General features: G+C 41.6%; 1 protein-coding gene across 3 annotated transcripts in view; it reads left to right on the top strand.

The window, feature by feature from the left end:
* Positions 1–22855, top strand: part of cacna2d2a (calcium channel, voltage-dependent, alpha 2/delta subunit 2a) — a 137821-nt gene that overhangs the window by 105431 nt on the left and 9535 nt on the right. For 2 of the 3 annotated variants that reach the window (XM_079342289.1, XM_079342287.1), the window contains 15 exons: positions 4095–4145; positions 4428–4527; positions 5862–6023; positions 8667–8777; positions 9590–9668; positions 12771–12820; positions 15741–15830; positions 16473–16541; positions 17166–17240; positions 17324–17398; positions 17541–17612; positions 17746–17817; positions 17996–18057; positions 19998–20074; positions 21182–21196. In XM_079342289.1, the coding sequence (XP_079198415.1) occupies positions 4095–4145; positions 4428–4527; positions 5862–6023; positions 8667–8777; positions 9590–9668; positions 12771–12820; positions 15741–15830; positions 16473–16541; positions 17166–17240; positions 17324–17398; positions 17541–17612; positions 17746–17817; positions 17996–18057; positions 19998–20074; positions 21182–21196 (1160 nt within the window). The remainder of the gene's footprint in view (positions 1–4094; positions 4146–4427; positions 4528–5861; positions 6024–8666; positions 8778–9589; positions 9669–12770; positions 12821–15740; positions 15831–16472; positions 16542–17165; positions 17241–17323; positions 17399–17540; positions 17613–17745; positions 17818–17995; positions 18058–19997; positions 20075–21181; positions 21197–22855) is intronic. The other variant, XM_079342288.1, reaches the window with a different exon arrangement.

Genomic DNA, 22855 nt, shown 5'->3' with positions numbered 1-22855 from the left:
CAATGAGACTCCTTTAACAGACTGCTGCAAAAGGAGCGAAATACAATCACCACCACGCAGAATATGTCATTGTGTTCATTGCTTGTATAATGCATTTCTTTAAGATTTATGACTGCGAGTGGCAGGTTGTAAGGGCGAGGTAGGGCTGGGGGATTGTGAATGTGGCGGCTTTAATCTCCTCTCATTTAGAGTGATATCTGGTTCCACCTCAGTGTAAAGAGCACGTCTACGAAAAACACAATGCAGCCTTTATCTTGATTGTACATGCCGTGATGGTATGTACACATTCATATCATGACATGTATATGATGTATGTTGAGGCCTCCTGGGGTTTTGTTTTACACCAATACTTCTGAAAGTGTGGAGCACCCCCCAAAGTCTACACACATGACACGACTGATGGAAAATTTAGTGCCTAGTGCTCTACCTAGGAAAGCCACCCAGATATATTCTCCGCTCATACATACGGCCTTTAGGATCAGTGATCTCATACAGTGAGTGATCACGCTTCCTGAATCCCTCGAATTTCTGCTCTCATGTTTTCACTGTCTCTCCTCATGAGGTCAAAGGGCAAATGTATCTTTATTGTCCCCACAGGGAAATTAGTTTACAGCAGGAAACATACAAATACATAGACAACACTAAAAAACAATCCAACTTACATTAACATTAGGTGCAAAAATAATTTACATAAAACCTGAAAGCCCAGCAGAGATAATTTAGCATTCTGATAAAAGGCTTACCTGTTGTAATAACAGACTCACAGGTGAAACTTTTTTATGAAGGGTGTTGTAATGTGTTGCACAGAGAGCCACAAGTCTTGGTAAAGAAAAAAAAAGAAAAAAGAATACAAAGCTGTTTGCAAATTATATTGCACATATTTGCCATATCTGTGGGCACGGCTTCTGAAATGCAGAAAATTTGATCGACGTGAAAATAAAAGATTTTTGTCTAATTGTCACTGCCTTCAGTTGGACCACATGAACCTTTTCTCAAACTGGATAATTAACCACGAGCAAACAATGTAGCCATTATGTCTGAATTTTCACATGCACAAAGTTATGTAGGTGTCACTGAATACCTTCTCATGATTGACAGGTGAAAAACCGTTGAAGTTAGATAATGGGCAGTGGTTTTTAATGAGTTTGACCAAACAGTTGAGCGTTCACCTGTTACAGGCTCAGATGGTAATGAACGTTGATGTATTATACAAATGATATGATATGGTCAAATAATGGCCGAACTTCTAGTGGACAGACGAAAAGGCCACAGTCTGGTACGTTGTGTTTGCCGGCTGGTGGCTGATGGTGGTGGTGTGGTGGGACAGAGTGGGCATCAGGGCCCAGTTCAGCACCAGCCAGGCCCATCTGCTTGTCACCTGGCCTTGGCACGCAGGAGACTGGGTAATGACAGGGAAAGAATGGCATCAGTGGGCAGAAGCTGAGAGGTAATTACTGACTGGAATCCATGCAGAAACAACACATCTGGATCCATGAGTCAAAATGTGGAGAAATATACACTGATACCAGCCTTGATTCATGATTTTTATCTGTCAGGACAGTAGATATTAGCCTGGAGACTGAAAATCCTTGACTCTATCCCGCTCCCTCTGATCCTGATGTTCCTTTCGCGGAAGCACAGAGAGAATTCAATTGCACTTTAAGCAATGGAAAGGGAGAGAAAGAGAGCGCTGCTGATACACCAAGACAATCTGTGGGGAAAATCAGTCATGGCAGCAATAAGGCTTCAGTGTTGAGTGACGCTATCCTGGCTCATGTGTAACTCTTCTTTACTCCATCACTGCTCACATATTCTTTCGAAAGCCCATTACTGCTGATCAATGCTGCCTTTTTCGCAGTTATAAAAAAAATATATCTGCTTGAAATTGATATTTTCTCAGCAGATTTTAGGGCCACAGCTGGCAGAGTTCGCCTTTGTGAAAATTTTACATTTGGAGCGGAAGAAGGCCTATAATGACTGCGAGTAATAGAAGTCTACATTGCCACATAATTAACATTTAGCCCCTTCAAAATAATTTCAAGTCCCATTAAAGAACTATTCTCCTCTGTGAGAAATAGACTGACCAGAGGAGTTAATGAAAATCAGCAGTTGGTCTGCAGGCATCAGCCGTCACCAAATGACCCTCCTCCAATCTCCAGACGAGGTTTCTCCATCCGTGAGCCTGAGGTGGTGGAGACGTGGGTCACATCTTCGGCGAGTTTCTGTCCTGCATCGATGATCGTTTTCACAAACTCCACCAGCCCGAACACAAAGAGACTGCCTGCCACTGTGTGAAGTCTGGGCTTTCTGTGTGAAGTCTGGGCTTTCTCTCCCCTCCCCCTCTCCCTCCCCCAAATTAAGAGTTAAGTAATTAAATTGATAAAAGTCATGCATGCCAATATGCCTCATGGTTCCAGACCTGATTTCAAACAGCACACACTCATGGAGAGCTGCGCAAGTTCTACCTTTGATGTGGCATTCTTTATTATTGAAAATAATTGGATTCTCTCACACACTCGCACACACTTATACACATGCATTCTTCCCATGTTCACTCTGGGCATGCTCAGTTAATCGACCTCTTGTTAGGGATGCTGGTGCTGAGTCTCAGTTCCATCTAGGGGTTTCAGCCAGCTTTTCAGTAGAGTGGGTCCGTGGGTTGGGTCCGAAAAAAATATGATTTCAGCAGCCTAGTTGGTGTGCTGGGGGATGTCACATTCACGGGTCAGAGGTCATCCTGCAGGTTGGAGTGTCGCCTGCCAGTGAGTGGAAGCAGTGAGACTTGTGGGAACATCGACAAAGCCGACCGGGGCTCTGTTGCTCTACCTCCATATCAGCCTGGCCAAGCATAAGAAAAAAAGCTTCTCTGGCCCACAGGCTGCTGGCTTCTCTCCACACTCAGCGGAACGACTGATAATCAGCAGAAAGAGACCCCTGATGATTACTCTGCTGCTGCCTAAGATGCCTGCTAACTGCTTGCCCGTTCTCTCCTCAGAATGTCAAACTAGAACTCAAATTTGAAGCTCTCTCTCCCCTGTCAGTGCTCAACAGAAACACCCATAATGTCCATCAATCTCAGCCCTCTTTGTGTCAGAGGTGAATGGGAATTTAATTGCCATTGGAAGAGAATAAGAATGTTTTGAATCCTCTCTGTATCTTAGCCTGTCACATGTTATTTGTGCGCCTGGTCCATGACACAAGTTTTCTAGCCTCTATGGTGCAGTGCTCTGGGCCTTGTGGGCTTTCGCTGTACTATGGCTGACACACACTAAAAACTGCCCTAATTTAGGTAACTCTGCAGCAGAAACATGATGGTCTTAAGCCTCATCTTAAAGTGCCTCACCCCAACAAAGCCAACAAAATAATTATGTTTGACATCCAACTGATGAGTCAATCACAGGAAACAGAAATCAGCTTTCTTACTACGTTGACAGCACTTTGCTCAGCACAGACTTACCACAGCACGGGTCAGGCTGCTCCGTCACAAGTTTGGAACATTTCAAATGACTTAATAAGCATATTAGTAGCATATTATTAGTATGAGTCACCAGAGCGTGACTGTAGAACATACTGTTTAAGTAAAACATTTAAGCCCCATGTTAGTCCTAAAATCTTTTGTTCTATGGCTTTTAAATTAGAGGAATGAATAGTGCCCATCTGACGAGCCCAGTGATGTTGTTGCCTCCCATTATCCCTGCTTCAGGTGCCCCCCCCCCCCCCCCCCCCCTGGTTTCTGGTATGGATTTTTATAGCACAGTGCAAGCTATTGTAGTGATTATGTAATAATAGACTTAGAGCATAAATTAGCAATTACTTTGGCATATGCTGTAATTATTTAGAGTAGGTATTGTAATTCAGTTAAGCGGAGTATCGCTGTTGTAGTCAGCCGACAGTAGCTGTGGCCAACACTGAAGTATGTAACAACTTATTAACTCTTCTAAGCACATAAGCTGCCTCTGTATTCTGTAGCTTAAGTGGGCTCAGCCATGGTCCCTCCGTATCATTATGGCCAGGCTCCTTGTGGCTTTGGCTTCTTTCTTTGGGGCAATTCTTAAAGATTAAAAGTGAAAATTAAAGCCAGTTCTTTTGTACAGGTATATCCAAGGTGCATCGTCTCCAAAGGACATGGTCATCATCGTGGATGTGTGAGTATCTCAATCCTCATTTTGTCTCTCTCTCTGCCTCCTCTTCTCACATTTCCCCCTGGCTGGAGTTGAAAGGGCGCTAGTGCCACCTGTTGGTCTTGGGAAAGCCTCAACTTGGAGCAAAGTGATCTTGTGATTGAAGACCATCTGCCATTTTGTATCCATGCAGAATCATCAGAATATTTAGAAGAAACTAGTCCATTAAAAGTATGGGAAGAAGTGGAAGTAAGCAGGAGAATAACCTGTCTTCTTCAAACTGAGCTTCCTGTGTTCTCTCTGCAGGAGTGGGAGTGTCAGCGGACTTACTCTGAAGCTGATGAAAACCTCTGTGATAGAGATGCTGGACACTCTGTCGGATGACGACTATGTGAATGTAGCCAGAGTGAGTAGAAAACCTGCAGATCACAATCTGTAAATGATGATACAAATCATTCCTGATCAAAGACACAAACATTTATTGGATTTATTAAAGACAAATAATCAAACAGGAGTGAGTAAATGACACAGTAAGCCCATTCAGTTTGTTTGCAGTAGAAACGTACATTTCCCTCAATAGATGTATTTGCTTTTCCTGCATCACTGTTGTCTGTGCAGGATTGTTCGAGCCTCATGCTTTCTCTCCGTCGCTCTGCTGATAACCAAGCTTTCTATTACGACCAACGTGTAGGAAAATATTAACTTTATCCTGTATTGCAGGACAGATAACACACACACACACACACACACACACACACACACACACACACAAACACATCCACAGGCTCGGTGTGGTGGCTCTGTTGGGAGACTTCCCCCGGTAATCCTTCATAATCCATTGCTCTTAGCCACTGTATGCCTCTAAATCCCAGCTCTAGGAGCAGGGAATGAGCATGGTAATCTTGGTAAGAACGCATCTGATTTTCAACCGTAATAAAAAAAAAGTGAAGGCTCACAATAGCGTGTTGGTGAATTATTTGTGAATACAAAAGACAATAATGCCAAAAAAATACTGAACATAATAACTTTATACGTATACTAACTTAATTTTTTTTTTTTTTATAGAAAGCAGGTGTGAACCATTAAAGACTTTCTCACATTTATGGATTCAGTATGTGAGATTTTGAGAAGTGATGCACATTTTGTAATTGGCTCTAAATACTTTTGCATTTGGTTTCTCTGTTGGCAATTATGATCCAAAACCAGCCCATGAAAAAGTCTTTTGTTCGCACACATCAATGTTTCTCAGAATGTATTTAAGTTGTAATTTAAGTAATTTAAGTTGACCTTCAAGTCGAAACATCATTTAAAACCTTCTTACAGACTTAGCTACTAACTTTAATCACTCACAGAGCCTGCACACAAGAAGAAAAGTATACACCATGAAGCACCACACACTGACCTGCACACACACAGTTTTAGGCCAGTCTGGTGGATGAGATGAGACAGGTGATATTACCTTGGCTGGGTTTCTGTCAGTGGTTTGCTCTGGCTTTCAGGTGCACCTGTTCTTTGTGTGGCAAGTTGTAATTACTGGCGTTTCATGCCAACAAGAGAGTAGCAGGGCACCTTACATCTCCACGCACCCACGTACTCCGAAACACGTGCACACCGATGATAAAGAAGCACACAGTAACACAGTCTTACAGTAGACTCATTTAATTTTGTGCCATGTTTGTTCAGAAAAGCCGGTGCTCATACACCATATGCTCATCTGTGTCTTTGTATTTTTTCTTTTAGTTCAACGAAAAGGCCGACGCTGTTGTTCCTTGCTTCCGGACTTTGGTTCAAGCCAACGTTCGAAACAAGAAGATCTTCAAGGAGGCTGTCATGCATATGCAAGCCAAAGGAACCACAGATTACAAATCTGGATTCACATTTGCCTTTGAACAGCTTCTCAATGTAAGAGCCAACAAGCTTATAAGGACAAATAAAGCAGGGTGGATGTTTGTTTGTTTTGTTGTCGCTGAGGAGCTTGTGTCTCGAAGTGCTTCAATATACATTCTGGAACTATGTTCTGTAGCTACAGCATGTTATTCTACATCCTGTCAGAGTTACTGTCTGATCCAATTCATAAAACAGAATTACCACTGATAAAACAGGGCTGACACTTCCTAGTCCAGGTAGGTATGGGCGATTTCAAGAGTTCTGTCATTGTGGTGGATATGTCTGATAACAACTGCTGTTGTGTTTGAGTCACGCTTACGTTTGCAGCAGCCAGCACAGCGGTGACGTCTGTCAGCAGCAGGCGTGCACGTGGTCTCGACACAGGTGCTGCCTCAGCTCCGTATGCTGCTGTGTATTTTAAGAGGCTGCCACCCTAATGGGCTCTGATGGGATGATTGATGAGCGCAGCCCAGAGTAGATCAGCCACAGACACTTTATATTCCTCTGGTGGGCTCGGAGGCATCGAGCCAAGTGCCAGCTGCCCCCCCCCCCCCCAACCAACCCCCCTCCTACCTTCCCTTGCCAGCAGAATGAGAAATAAAAAGGCCCTTTTAATCGCTGTCTGTGCACATGATTGGTGACAGAAGCACAGTAAAAATATGTAATTGTAGCAATATTATTAATCTTTATTAGAATCTTGTCAGATTGACATGCCTCTGGCTTGCATATCAATGGCAGCTGTCATGTAGGCATCGGGGGCATAGGGGGGTTGTATCTCAGTCGAATGCTAAAAATTGCTGCCTGGCCATGAACGTGCTGTGCTGGAATGCTTATGAAAGTGTTTTTGACCAAAAACTAATGTTGTAAACTTCCAATCTCAAAACCTATCTCAACCAACTCTACTCAAATGCACGACGAAGGCTCAGAATAGAAGCGTTCACATGTTTATTGCAACAAAATGTGAGAAAAAGAATACATAAAGATAAGTATGTGAGAACAATATCCTGTGGACAATAACTAATATTAATCCTCATTATAAAGGGATTGCCAGAATAAATCCCTCCCTCCTTTCTTTTCATAACACCATTTATTAGATAACTGCTCTATAACACTATATTACTGTATATGTTAATGTGGTTTCTAGCTCACAGGAAGTTATTTAAACATACAGCATGATGTTCGAAATAACTTTAAAAGTGAACTAATATCTGATTAGCATGCCTCTGTTTTCCAATATATTAATTGCTATAACCTTTTCATCATTTTAAAGAAATATGCAATAACAATTGAACAGTCTAAGACCAAAAATACTTACATTGTACACAAACACAGATACACACACCCATGTTCTACTGTCAGATAAATAGGATTAAAATGCAATAAAACAAACATAAATCCAATTTCCCACCAAGTTTTACATTGTCCTTTCTGAGGAAGCCAACATTGTCAGTTTTTATGATGTGGTCCCAGTGTTGGGGAAAGTCTTTTCTTTGAGTTTAACAATGTCAGTTAGTATTTGCAGATCCTTACTGCCCGAAAGCTCCTTTATCCAAATTCACAACAATAAACCATCCACACTCTTCTTCCTATAAGAAATCAAAATTCTAGATTTTCAGTCAGTTGTACAGTGTCCCTGCCTCTATATTAACTTCCCAATATATGAAAAAAGGCCATCCTGCCATCTTTAATCTGCTCCACTTTTCAGAAACTGTGTGCTTACACAGGCTGTTTGGAGAGGTTCCCTGTATGACACCATAAAGGGCAGTAACCCCTCCCCCAGGTGCGGGACACTCCCAGACCTATAGTGTTTGTTTTGCCTTCTGAGTCAGCCCTTCCACCATAAACAATTGGGTGTGTAGCATGAAAGCCCAAGCCACCAAAGCCCTTCCAGAAAAGAGAGGCGTGGTCAGACACAGCTCACTCACATTTAAAGCTACAGACACAGAAACAGCCTGTTCTGAGCAGAGTTGAAATAGAGGGGTTTATAGGCATGATGAAGGACCGTTGAAGTTGATTTTTGTTAAGAAACTTCACAAGCATGTCTTGGGGAGCTCTGAGACTTATTTTAACTTGTTGAAAAAGAGAATAACATTTGACCTTGAAGAAATTTCCAAGGACAATGGACACCATATGCTCATGTGTGTCTTTGATGACACAGAAGTTTCAGTGCCTCTTTACACTGTTTTTTTTTTTTTTTTTAATATTTCACATACTACCTTCTCAGCCACATGTGAGATCTAAATGGACATCTTGTTGATCTTCAAGATGAACATATTCTGTGAAGAAATTCCTTTTCTAGAGTATCTTTTTATCTCTGGAGGAGAATAATATGGGTTATGGCAACATATATGGCTAAGCCTCCTAAGCCTCCTATAAAACTACTCAATAAAACACTGGAGCATTAGCTTATTTTTTCGTTTGAATCTTAAAGCTGTCATCGTATCCTGTATCATGCCCATGTTCTTACCAGCGTTGTGATGAATTATATAGTTGTATTAGTATTTTGTAAATTTCCCCATTAATTTAGCACATTTACCACAGTGCTTTAAGTCATGTTTTAGAATAATCACCTTCCATTTAAGTTCATGCACATTATCTAACCTGCCTCTCTCTTTTCTTGCTCTCCTCTCCTCCCTTGTCTCTTTTCATGCGCAACAGGAGAGCAGTGCCCCAAGGGCCAACTGCAATAAGATGATAATGATGTTTACAGATGGCGGGGAGGATCGTGCACAGGACATCTTTGAGAAGTACAACTGGCCCAACAAAACGGTGAGTCTGTCCCCATCATGCTGTTATCTATGGCATATACCTGCTCTGCCAGCCCAAGAGATCATGCGTGTCCAGACAATGATGTCTCATTATTGCACAGACAGTCATGTTAGATCTACAACAAATATGCCAAGCACTACAATCTGTGAAAACAACACTAAGCTTCACTTCCATTTTGGCTGTTTTGGATTCCATTTTTTTTCTTCCTGTGATTCATCTCTTTGGCCTTTCTTCAACTCTCTTCCTCCCCCTCTCTCTGTCTTCGCCCAGTTCTTTTTCCTTCCCATCTTCTTCCATCACTTTTGTTGTGTTGCTGCTGGTGTTAACAGCTCTGACCTGCTGCCTAATTAGTCAATTTATCTTCAGTGCCCATGAAATAACAGCTGATAGATACTCAGTTTGTGTCTTTGTTCCAGTCTTGCTGCCAATCCAACACATCCTGTCTCCCATTTCACATCCCGACTGATATTAATTGTGATCCACATTTACTTCCCAGCTCCCCATTGTAACTGCTGCTTTCATAAAGGGATAACCTGAAGTTTGAAAACTCTTACGTTGCACTCTTGTGTTGGAGACAGTTATGAGTTGACTAAACGGCTTATCTGATCATACACAAGATTTGTGTATTAGTTTTTCTTATGCCATCCAGAAGGAGGTTTCCATACTACTGTATTGCTGTAGCACTCATCTTCTGTAGTTTGATTTAGGTCCTACTGCCTTCTTGTGATTTAGTATTTTTGTCCTCTCTCTCTTTCTCTCTCTCTCTCTCTCTCTCTCTCTCTCTCTCTCCATTTGTGTGCTTGTCTGTCTAGGTCCGTGTGTTCACCTTCTCCGTTGGCCAGCATAACTATGATGTCACCCCTTTGCAGTGGATAGCTTGTGCCAATAAAGGTAAGTGGATGAGAGATTTTTTGGCAAAGCGTATTTTGATACATTAACTATAAAAATAATTAAAAAAAAGAAATATGGGTTCTGGCAGCAGCATGGAAGGAAAAGTGGATTGCACTTCCATTTAAGGATAGGTGCTTTGTTCATCATTGATCACTGATAGTCATTTTAAAGACGGACGTGTTTTTCACCACAGCTTACATACATTAGATCACTGCAGTAGTGCAGAGTGACAAATGAACTGAATGTGTGGAGCACTTTGTCCACAAAGTCAAAGTCACTCTCAGGTGGGAAATGCAAAGTTTATTCAGCCTTAAAAATCATGATGAAACACAATCATAAAGACATAATGTACTTCTTTCACTTCATCCACAACATGACACTTCATTGATCTGAAAAGCATTAATGATGTCCCTGAATGCATATTCATTTCATAACTTAAAGCTTTAAGACTTGCTGCCCCCCTTAAAATCATGTTTTTTTCTGATTTTCAGTTTTAAAGTAACTTAAAGGTTTACTATAGGACCCCGGTCACTGCTCGGTCTGATCACAGGTGTGGTAAAGAACATCTGCGATTAAACTACGGTAGTCAGTTTTACATGTTGTCCTCAGACATGAAATAAAAAGAGAAAGAAAGAAAACAAAGCTTACAAACAAGTTTGAACAATGTAGCCAAACACAGCTTGTTAGCTTGGTATTACAACAAAATGAAATATTAAAACCAGCCTGCACCAGAAGAAACGCATCATCTCGAAGATTTTTTCCTGATGTCCACACACTGTGATGTGAAATCAATATTTTATTTATCTAAGGCAGCCACATTCCCTGAAATAACCCAGAGAACAGGCAGCCCTGCCTGTGACAGACAGCCTGACAGCCCACATGATTCAGCCGCTCCTCCTGTCAGCTACTTTGTCTGCATAAATCTCATCTCGACTCAGCTCATTTAGTCCCAAACCTAACGCACACTGTTGTTGTTGTGCTCACTTTTATATAGCCACTTTCTCTCCTTCTTCTTCTGTTCTGTGACTTGATTTATGAATGTTTCCCAGTGTTGCAGTTTATCTAAAGCTGCTCCTTTATGAGGCCTTTAGCTGTCTGGATGAAGCCTCGTCTAACCGCTGCTGTTGATTAGCTTACTGCCAGCAGAGCCGAGTGCTTCAGAAGTATCTCCCCAGAAGTTGTTATTAATTAGCAGGAGGAGTCTGTAGCAGGATGATTACCATACCATCTCCCTGTCAGACCCAGGAAAGTCCTGGATTACGCCTCTGTGCCAACATGCTCTTTGCTGTTCACGACTGTAGTGATTACCATTCTACTAAAGCCTATGCCAACATAAGACAATAGTGTTGACACAGCAACCTCAATGGAGCTGTCCTCTCATATCTTCACTACTTATTACTCTTTGGTATCTTGCTCCAACAGAACCAGCTCCCTGACACTTCCACAGGCCCTAACCCTTCACCCGTGACAAACACACATTAGACAAATAGCAACACACACACACACACACACACACACACACACACGCTCAGAAGCACAAACACTTTGAGATGCTTGCTGTTGTCTCTCTGGAGGTTCACTGTGATCGCCCTAAGAAGACAATAACCTCTCCGTGACTCTGAGGACAATGCAAACATTTCCCCATGCTCTCAGACATTCAGACGAAATCCAAAAAAGAGGAGAGAGTTATCTTCAAAAGAAAAGAAAAAAAGGTGAAACGGAGGATAAAAGCAGCAAATATGATATCCTGTAGCGGTGATCCTAATACTTTCTGAAAGTGCTGTTTATAATCCTAAACCAGAACTGAAAGATCCCCTGAATGCACTTTTACTGTTAAAAAAAAAATCTAATTGAATGTGAAATGTGTTGAACAAGTTTATTAGGCAAACATGTTAACGTTCTTAGGGGATCTTAGCGTAAATTTTCAGAAGAAAAGGTCATATAAATACAACTAGTACAACAGGTAATGTGTTCCCATACTTTATACCGCATAAACTTTATCTAAGTTAGACTTAATCTGCACCACAGTTAGCACACGTGAAAAAAAGGCAAATTACATTTTCAATTGAATCCATTGATAATTATTTAAAGCTTAAAAAAGTTTCAGCTTATTTTCAGGTGTTTTGTTCCTCAAACCAGTCCTAAAAGACTTCATCAATCAGAGGATGGTATTAGAGAAAAACTGAACTGAGAGGCATTATAGAAAATATGTTGTTGATTAAATGCCTAATTGCCCCTTACACAGAAGACCCCTGTTGTTAACCTGCACCCCACACATTAGATCAGCGCTAAGATCTTAATTTTTAGTTACCACCTGTAACCCCCCCCCGTCACCACTGCCACCACCTCTCGCCCGAGCTTTGCCCTACAAACAAACAGATGCCACCTCTCTGGCACGCTGCCAAACGTACAGGGACATACTACAGCTCTGAAAGAAAAAAAAAAAAGAAAAACTATGACAAATAGCTTTGCGCAGTGTGTGTGTGTGTGTGTGTGTGTGTGTGTGTGTGTGTGTGTGTGTGTGTGTGTGTGTGCACAATAGATTGTGTGTGAAGAGATGAGTGTGTGTGGGCAAATGAGAAAGAGGAGGCGAATCTCGACACAAACCAGTGTGGCAAAGTGCATAATGTATCAAAATAATGAGAGTCATCTTGGCCTTTTAACATTCTGGTGATGCCGTCTCCATCTGCAGCTCTTTGTATAAACACTCATGGCTTTAATAACTCGGGGAGCGGCGCCATTATTGACCCAGTCAGACACTCTCCTACATTCCTAATCAGCAGCAGCAGCACCCGGGGCTCTGCTTCCCAATGAGCCTCCACATTTACATCCTACAGCACAACCACAAGTGTGGGGAGGTCAATGCCCACGAGCTCCATCATGCCCGCATGTTGCCGCATCATCACTTTGACTTGATGGCATTACATGTACCTAATAACATGGAAGAGATTAGACTCCAATCTACAAATGGATCGTTTTAGTCCACACAGAAGCGGCTTAACGCTGGAAAATGTGGACAGAATATGACACATGCAGGCACAACAATGCAGCAGGTTTTTTTTAGTTGGAATAGTGTATTGATTCTCTCCTCTTCATCTGCAGGTTACTACTTTGAAATTCCATCGATTGGTGCCATCAGAATCAACACGCAGGTAAGATATATGGAGTGTGTACAAGCTTCTAAACACAACTTTATGAATCAACTGAGCTCTGAAGTTTCAAGCAAGAATGCCGTCCCTTCTTTGTTCTCATGCTTTGATTTTAATTATACAGATTATAGAATTGCCTTTATGCCATTACAAAAGAGAGGCAGAGGACACAGCTACAAGAAAGTGACAGCTTGGTATGGAGTACGAGCAAAAAAACCAAAGTGGTTGTCTCTTCGACAAAAAGCCCTTCACTTTAGGGCTGCAGAGTATATCACTTTACATAATTGCGAGACATTTTACAATATATCACATCACAAAGGTTTGAATCTAATGTCATATATATAAAACATTGAGCAACGCTTTCTTAATTGGCATGTGCATGTTTTAAAGTGATTCTGAAGTGTAAAGCTTTTTGGACTTATTTTTGATTCAGGAAGGACATGTTGCAAGCACATGTATTGCATAAAACATGAAGAACACAGATAAGATATAAGGATAAGATATAGCTAAAGTACTTTTCTTTTACATTAGTTTATTTATTACTCTTCTTATTGCAATAATGTGCAATGTTACAGCACATTTTTCTCAAATTGGACCGGCTGACTTCCCCTCAAATTTTCTCTTTCCTTTGCTCTCTGTTTCACACACACACACACACACACACACACACATACATACACACACCTTTGGGTTCCTCACCACCCAGGGTCCTGCCTACCTCCCACAATGCTTGAGGCACTATGAGGTCCTTAACGCCCTTGGGAAAACCTCATTCTCGCCGTAGAAATTGACTCGATTTCAGGGCAGTGGCAGCTCAATAGTGAAGCTCCTCTGACCACAGTAGCTTCAGTCTCGCCACACCTGACACTTCACCTAACTACTTTAATGAGGTCAGTTTAGCACAAATCAGGCAGGCACGCGTGCAATGGACTGGTGCACATGAATTTAGAATAGATCCACCCCCCATACGTGCATGCGTGCGTTTAGGCCCAGAAGACACATTATTGAATCTCAATGTGCCCTTAACATCACACACTCATCACAAAGACTCACTTGACTATAATGACAACATCCAAAGATGCAGAAGAAGCACAGATGAGAAAAAATGTGCCATGTGCAAAACATTGTTAAATATTGCTGATAACGATGTGAAGTGCAGTAAGTCAACAGCTATCAAAGAGCGTGCATGAAGCAGAAATCATGGTTTCTATCTAACTTAACTCTGTTAAAGTTTTACACAATACCTGTGTTTGCACCATGTTTTTTTTCTGAATCCAAGATAAAGTTTTTTCTCCGCCAATGAATTTGTATCAATAAGATCTATCCAACTGCATCCATCGGTGTGAAAGCACAGCCATTTACCTCCATCCAGTGGAATAAGTGTTGCACGCTGAGTGAGAAAGCATAGCTTGTTTTATTTTTCTAGTCTTAGACGACACAATCAGACCTTTGGGATTTGTTTATTGTGAATGCTTTTATCAAGATAACGATGTTGCACAGCCTTAATGGATGTAGATTTGGGGGGAAAATTGAACTACACTTTTGTTTTCACATTGCAGTGATGTATTTGTGCGGGGTCTCAGTGTAGCAACTCTACCAGTCTTAAGTTAGGATGTTTGTTTTTCAGAGACATCAGACTAGTGAGTTCACTCTTTGTGATTGTGCAGTAGTTGTTTTCTGTGCCCAGGATGATGATACCATTTAATCAACGCTCAGGGATGCTGCTGGAGTCCTATATGGCTCTGGTTGCCTTGGACAACATATCTCCGGTTGCTTTTTATATTTCCTAGATTGTTCCAGCCAGGCAGAAAATTCCCCCTATATCCCGTGAAAAGGTCTAGCTGTCATTGTCCTGATGGAATATCTCCCTGTGGCGCGTTAAACCAGACTTTTATTGAGCTAATAATAGAATAGGTTACGCCTGTCAGCACTTCACTGTTCAGGCGATGAAAAACAAACGGTCAAAAGCATTATACTGAAATAGCTTTGTGCTTATACAGAGCAGAGCCTTTTGTGTATTGAGGATAGACACAAGGGTCAGAACCTTGCAATAACGTTTCCCTCTTCTCTGCTAAAACGGATGGAAATATATGTCCACATGTGTGAATGAGTCATGTTTTTTAAATGAACATGTAACCCCCGAGAGAGCGGCTCCATTTCCCTTTGATTTCTGTTTTTTACATTTAAATGTAATGTTTCGATACACATTAAGACACATTAAAAATGGCTGGAAAAATACTGATGAGAAGCTTTTCTCTACGTAGAATTATGCAAACTTAAATGAGAGATTAATTCAGCCGTCCTCATAATGACAGACCGACGTTAAAGGCTAATAGTTTGATTGTCCCGTGCCACATATGTCATGAGGTCAATCACTCACTCTTTTTACCAATTACACTCCATCTCCAAATCGACGAGGATCAATAGGTTGTTTACCAAAAAAGAAATCTCAGCTGTTCGAGGTTTTCTCTGGAGAAGAGAAAATATAGAGAATATGATGTATTACTAGTTGACTTAACCTCTCACCTCTTTTCACCATCGCTGTTGGACATTCTCACTGTGCTGGGATGACAGCAGAGCCTCTGGGAGAACGGCCTCTTTGCACGTCGGGCCATTGACACCCCTAATGTGTTTTTAATAGCTCCTTCATAATGATGAAAAACGGCCGTGAGTGTCTCAGGACCGGAGGCTTTATGGCTCGGCAGGACTGTGACGCTGCTGCTGGTGGCCCACTGGTTTATGTGGTGACAAAGAGGAGGCCGATCAGGGTCTTATAGTTTTATGATAGATGAATGTTGAAAGGCTCTTCCAGTCCTCTGCTTTTAATGCCCATACATGATAACCACAATAAACGTCTGTTTGATAATGTGTGTTTAATGTGTGTGGTCAAAGCAGTATTTGTGTGGTTCTTTTGCTACTGCAGGAATACCTAGATGTGCTGGGTCGCCCCATGGTCCTGGCTGGGCCGAGAGCCAAGCAGGTGCAGTGGACAAACGTCTACCAGGATGCTCTGGTGAGAGAGGACCTGAAACCAGATAAATGTGTTATTAACTCTGACAGTGATACTATTTTCTCCTATTATATCACACACACACACACACACTCGCACACGCACACGCACACACACACAAGTGTCAGAATATAGTAAATAACATCTTTCAGATCTTTGCGGTTTTGTCTTTTATGGGTTTTTTTGGGGGGGGGGTTTAAAATGACCAAAGACTCCGTTATATATAATATTAAACAGAGAGGGTAGAAGTGTACATGTCAGAGACACAAGAAGGAGCTTTGTCTGCCACCTTTGCATATTTGAATATTACTTTAAAGATGGCAATTAATGCAAATATGTTGTCTTTAAATTGACTAGCTCATTTGTTAACTTCATACCTGATGTATTTGCGAATACAAGATAAATCCTCTTGTATTTGCTTTTTTTAATTTCATCAGTTTAGGTGCTATGCTATTAGTAGTTGTAGTGTCACACTTCTTCACGTTTACATTTTCACTTTGTTTGCTAGAAAAACAAGTCTGAGCTAATAATGTTGAAGGATCTGGTTTTGACATTGTTCAGTGTTTAAGGATGAAATATGCAAAGATCTTTTTCTATTATTATTAAAGGATATCTGATGTTAATGTTAATGTGTAATTGTTTAAGGGTTTGGGACTCGTCATCACCGGGACAATGCCAGTCTTCAACCTCACTGCAGATACTATGAGCTCTCAGGTAAAAACAACACTACAGTACAATCTCTGGAACCTAAAATAGCTCACCTACACAGCGTACAGCATGACTCATGCCCCAGCTCGCCCATTGTGTTAATGAGTCGTTCCATTTATTATTATGTAAGAAGAATACTTTCATTACAGTACGGTCAGAGCGACACATTGAAAAGATTATTCACATGGAAACAAGAGATGCACTAGCTGCAGGGTTTCAGGTTTTATTTTGCGTCTCCTTTGCTGTTGTTGACCATCATCACTCACATGTCATGTTGTCCACCCAGCTGTGCTCTTCAAGGCAACACCTCCCCCCTGAGGTGACAGCCGACATCACATCTGTGGCTTTTATCATCCCGAGAGCACAGACGCATCGAGCCTTCAGTATCCATGACCAAAGTGTTTATACTCGGAGCTTATCGCACAGGCTTAAAGAAGTGATGCTGCTGCGAACAGACTCAATTTAAGATACCCTGTGAAAATAAGGACTAATCAGATCGCTCAACTCGTAATAAATCAAAGATGGAAAGGAGATGTTCTCAGTAATCTCAGCACATAGTAACCAGCACTCTGAGATTCTCTGTGTTTGTGGGTAAAATGTTAACAATGACCTTATATGTTCTTCCAACAGAACCAGCTCATCCTGGGAGTCATGGGTGTAGATATCGCCATTAACGAAATCAAAAGGAAGACCCCAACATACAGAGTGAGCAACTCAAAATCTGCCATGTCTTTTACATATTAATAAAGTGTTTTTGAATTCTCCTTTTACTTGTTTTTTCTGTACAGCTTGGAGCCAATGGTTACACTTTTGCCATTGACCCTAACGGCTACGTGCTGCTGCATCCAAACCTGCGACCCAAAGTAGGTCTCACTCTGAAGCCCTCTCTGCCTCCGATGATTACCTGCTACGAATTTTAACGCTTAAATTGGGCGTTATTGCAGCTAAATGACAATAACCCTCCTCTTCGTCCTCGTCTATCTTTCCCTTGCTTTCTCTGTAAAGATCATTAACTTCAGGGAGCCTGTCACTCTGGACTTTCTGGATGCAGAGCTGGAGGACATCAACAAGGAGGAGGTAAACACACGCTCTTTAAAAATATCATTACGACCAACTGGTTTAATGCATGTTTCATGAAATCCTTTTATTGTCACGTATTTTTTTCCTCCAGTTTCTCACGCTGCATCTCTCCTCTTCTCTCTCCGTTCAGATCCGTCGACAGATGATTGATGGCAACTCAGGGCAAAAGAAAATAAGGACGCTCATTAAGTCAGTTGATGAGGCAAGTCGTCAATATATGAGACTCAATCATAATCCAAAGTGGCACAGTCCTGAATGGTGTTGTCATGAATCTGACTCACTCAGTATGTTCAGGGTCTGTTGTTTTCCTCCAGTTCCGGTAAGAGGTGAGCGCTGAGGATGTGACAGGGTTACAAAACAAATTCTTTTTTTTTGTACAGAGATACATCGACGAGGCTATGCGGACATACACATGGACGCCTGTGGATGGAACAGATTACAGGTATGTTTGAAATAAAAAACACACATCACCTGACCTCAGAGCAAAAGACTGTGCATCTTGGAACCTGTGAGTCCAACTTTGATACTTTTGCTTCTTCTTCCTGTCAGTTCGACAGTTTGGGTGATACCATTCATCAAATCAGCCATCGTTGTCAAGCATTTAAAATAGACTTAACCTCTCAGTGAATAAAGGCTATTTGCTCATTTGCCTTCCAAAGTGATTCATCTGAATCCCCCGAATTAGACAGCCATTTTTCTTCTCTCGTAAATATCTTCAAAAGTACTCCAAGCACAAATTAATTGCATCGTTTACTCATCTCAAAACTTGGTTGAACATTTTGAGGTTGCATCATAATGGCATTTCCTCCTGGCAACACTTTGCAAATTACTGTTTATGATATTCAATAGTCCTCCAAATGTCTGATACGTGTTTTTTTTTAATACATCTGCTGGCAGCGTGCCTGGTCCTAGATGAGTCCATGTGAGGCTTTCTCTGCACAATGCCATTAACATTGAACTCAAAGGGAAATCCCATTGGTCAACATGACAGACAAGTCTGACTCCAGCCCGGCATTCAAAGCTCTTCTCTGTCAAGCATGCAACACAGAGGAGTTCAACCCAGAACATGGGACTCTCTTTGCTCATAAAATGATGGTTGTCTGATATTTCTTCAAAGCTTAATGGGCTTTATGATACAGTCGACTGTTACTGTGGTTCAGTCTGAGCCTGATACTGTTACAGCCTGATATTCCATCTGATCCAATTAATCCTCTTACTGTGTTGTATTTGAGCTCGGTATGGCGACACAGATTAAGGATGGAACATCTATTTCTATTTCCTTCTATGTTTAATTTCTGCATTAATAAAAGAGTAAATATTTGGTGGCAGAAAGCAGAAGTAGGTCAAACTACAATGCCACAACGATAACAAAATATTTGCTTAATTTGACACATAGATTTTAAACAGTTGTTTGTAACTATCCTAGTTTGATTTACCATAGATGACATGAGCTCAGAAGGGTTCACATTATATTGTATTGAGGACTTGCATTGTTTGTATAAATCTTTACATACCAGGAGTTGTCCTTTTAACACTCCTTTGCAAATGAAATTGTGCGTTTTCCTTATTATTGCCTCCTGACAATAATGCCAGAAAGTGACCTTGGAATTTGTCAGGTGACGATATAGCCTCAGGGAGCCACAGCCCACATTTCAGGGTTTCTAGTGTAGCCAGAGGTCAGTGATAAAAGACTTCCTTTTCGCACCGCTGCCATCCTTCACAGTCTGACAGGCAACTTGATACCTACCTTGACCTACAAAGAGGAGTTTGTTTTTATAGTTGCACTTCTGCTGATGTTTGTTTATAGAGATTGAAAAGATGAAACCTGTCATCAGGTGACCGCAGATGGGTGTAGGATTTCATTTCGGCAGATTGCAGCTATCTTCCTCTCCATATGGATTGTCTTCCTGTATGCAGCAAATGCTTTCTGATATGTTATTGGTCAACACTACTGGCAAAATGTGCAGCGAAAAGAAAAGAAAACTATTCAAGTAACAAGATCCAGGCTGTTACCTACAGACTATTGATTTTAATGCCGATTCTGTAAGATGCACAGAGAAGTATAAACACGCAGGTAAGAATGTTTACCACATTCACATGTTGAAATGTGCACAAACACAAAACAACTTTAAAAAAGGAATCCCCTCTGTTTATGACCTGTTTCATGAACTAGAGTCAGAAGGAAACACATGAATCCAAAGATGTTATAACACAACTCTACTGAAGTTTACTTCAGTTGGTGTTGTGTGGTGGTGAGTTGACTGCCATTAATTGAGATTAATATAGATCTCCGATGCTGTATGCTACAGTTGTGTTTTAAGGTAAGCGTGCCCGTCTTTGTGTGTTTGTGCTTTCTTAACATGTTCCTGATTTTCACCTCAGTCTAGGGTTGGTACTACCCACATATAGCGAGAACCACATCAAGGCCAACCTGAGTGACCAGATCCTCCAGGTGCAGTGTAAGTACCTCCGGGAATACCCAGCATCCTTCACTCTCTGTCTCTCCCCTTCTCTTTCTTCTCTTCTCTCTCTTTCCACGTTCTCCTCCTCTCTATCTCCAAATATGACTTTATGATCTTATATCCAGTCCTGGGTACTCCAACATCATCGTAAGGAGCCTCCGAGCAGAGTCTCCTGCGCCCGCCCTCCCCCTCCCTCCTCCTCCCCCCTCTCTATGCTCTCTGATAGGCAGGATCTTACCCGAGTCCCCCGACTCCTCTACTGCCCCATGTTCCCTCCTGTCTTCATACTGTGCTGTACGAAACGGTGATGTTTTTTCTTCACACTGGCTGAAGAAAAAAAAACTGAACTGACAGAAAGGTGAAAGCTGTGGTTTAACTGTGTGACTCAGGTGAAAATAATGCCGACCTCTGTGCTATTATTTTTTTTGCCAAATGCTCTCGCCTCTTCTCCACCAAAGTAATGATTCTGAAGCATCTGTGTTTACAGTATTTGATGTTCTAGGCTACTGTGAAAACATGCATGCTTTTCACTCCTTCTGATAAGTTCTATGAGTTTGGGAATTTTCCTTCTATGTGTCTTATTTATTTACTTTGTTTTGTTGTACTTGTCTCATTATGTAAGTTGTTTCTCAGCTTTGGAATCATTCAGTGTTAAAACTCCCACACGGCCCGGGATGAGGCCTTTTCAAATGTGGGAGTTTGGATTTTTGTGGGTCTGAATGGGGACACTTGTTGTCTCTCTCATTCCTTTTTTGTCCAGACCCTGTTACTCCTCTCTTTTTCCGTTTCATTTGATTTGTCTTTATTTGACTCTCACAGTTACTGTTTTTTTTGTCTTTAATGTTTTTTTTTCCTTTCTTCGATTTTTCTCTTTATACTTTTTTTTTTCTTCTGTTTCCTCGTTTGCTCTTGCAAAAAGGACGTTTGCTCTTCATTTCTTTTTTTCTCTCTTGTCTTGTTTGACTTTAATTGGTTTCTTTCTTTCAAGAAAACAATATTTTTATTCAAACAGTAATTGAATAAAATATTGTCTGTGATCCCCTCCTTCCCACCCGATCCCCTGTTTCTTTTCTTGCTCACTCCTTCTCTGATGGATCCACACAGTGCCATACACCAAGGGCAAGTATACTCCATATTGGTCCACGTTCCCTTCCTTTACTTCCTTCTCCACACCGCTGCCTCCTTCCCTCCCCCTCTTGTCCTTAACCTCTTCCTGTTGCCCCCCCCCCCCCCCCCCCCCCTCCCCCCTCACCTGTCCCAGCCTGCTTGCCTCTGTTTCCTGTCAGTCCTGCCTTCAGGACTTCCCCTTTTTTCCCTCTTTTTCCTCTTCCTCCTTTCATCACTCCCCCTTTTCCTCTTCACCCTCTCGCTGCAGCTCAGATCCAACATCTTTCACAATGGCTCCTCCTCTGGTCCCCCCCCCTCCTCCAAGCCTCACCCTCTCCTCCCCCACATAACTGCTGCTCCAGAAAAAAGAAAAAAAAACAACAACAACAAAAAAAAACACCTACTGTGCCCACCCAAGGAAAACAAAATCTGTGTTCTCTGTTAAGACGTGTCTTTTATCTTCTCTCCTCTTAATCCTTTTCCTTCTGTTGATGACTCCAAATTGGTCGTGTCGTCTTCTTAATCTTTCTCTCTGTCTGTTTTTCTTTCATCATATTTATCTCTCTTCTTCATTCGTCCTTCTCTGCATCTTTTATCCTCTCTTCTCTCTCTGTCTTTCTTTCTGTCTTTTTCTTGCAGTGTCATTAGTTAAATGTTTAAAGTAGTCTTTAAATTAAAGAAATAACTCCCTTGTACGTGTGCTTTATCTAAAAGGCAAATATACTTTTTTTGTTTCCTGTAGAAATTTCCATAATGTAGAAGAAGAAAAAGAAATAATCTTAAATAGTGACTTTAAATGTTTGACCATAGCTGTTATAAAGTAACGGCACAGACATATCATTATTTTTTACATTAATTATTTACAATAGAGTTAAAGGATTTTACCAGGTCTAAATATTTAAACACAGCTGTATTTTTTTGATTTCCATATTGAAATAAACACTTAACTGTTAGTAAGCTGGAGACGCTGACCCCTCAGGGCTGAGCTGCTCCCTGCCCGCCCAGGTCCTCTCACGCAGTCAGGTGTCAGGGTGCTACTCGGGCACGGTGCCTGATTCCTGTGTCGTCCCTCTGTACTACTTGTTTCCATCAGCTTGTCTCCCTCCCTCCTCACCCCTCAGACGGCCAGGGGCACGGCCCAGCTCGCCCTCAGTAAACCTGACCCTGGATGTGCACGGCATTGTGGGCGGAAAACTACCTGGGCACTCTATTTAAGCAGTAAACTCAAAACTTTCCATTCTTCTTCAGTACGTAGTGAATGGTTTATGACAGAAGGAGAAAATAAGGTGTCGGAGTCATCGCAGACTCGCCTGTTGAGGCTTCAGTGCTGGTTCATATTTTGTCCTGTTTTGTCTGTGATAGATGAAATGAAGTTGCCCTTTCAACATGCCCTTCACAATGCAATGCATTTCCACACATTATGTGTCTCACCACGCCGTCTCCCCTGCCAGTCTGAGGGGTGACCACTTCCATCAGGACCTCCGCCCACCCACCCTGCAATAGTTGGCCATGTTGATGCCTGCCTGATCCAACAGCACTCATCGTATTGAATCTGTCTGAGAACTTACTTCCTGACACATCACGTCCTGCAAGTCAGTTCTCAGACATCCAAAAATATTAGATTGAAATCAAATTAACCAGAATACATTTGCTGACAAAAACAAAAATACA

Source organism: Symphodus melops, assembly GCF_947650265.1.
Source record: "Symphodus melops genome assembly, chromosome: 4".
In the NCBI taxonomy this organism is placed as follows: Eukaryota; Metazoa; Chordata; class Actinopteri; order Labriformes; family Labridae; genus Symphodus; species Symphodus melops.
The sequence above is the reverse complement of the archived record's forward strand: the minus strand, read 5'-3'. Positions and strand labels throughout refer to the sequence as shown.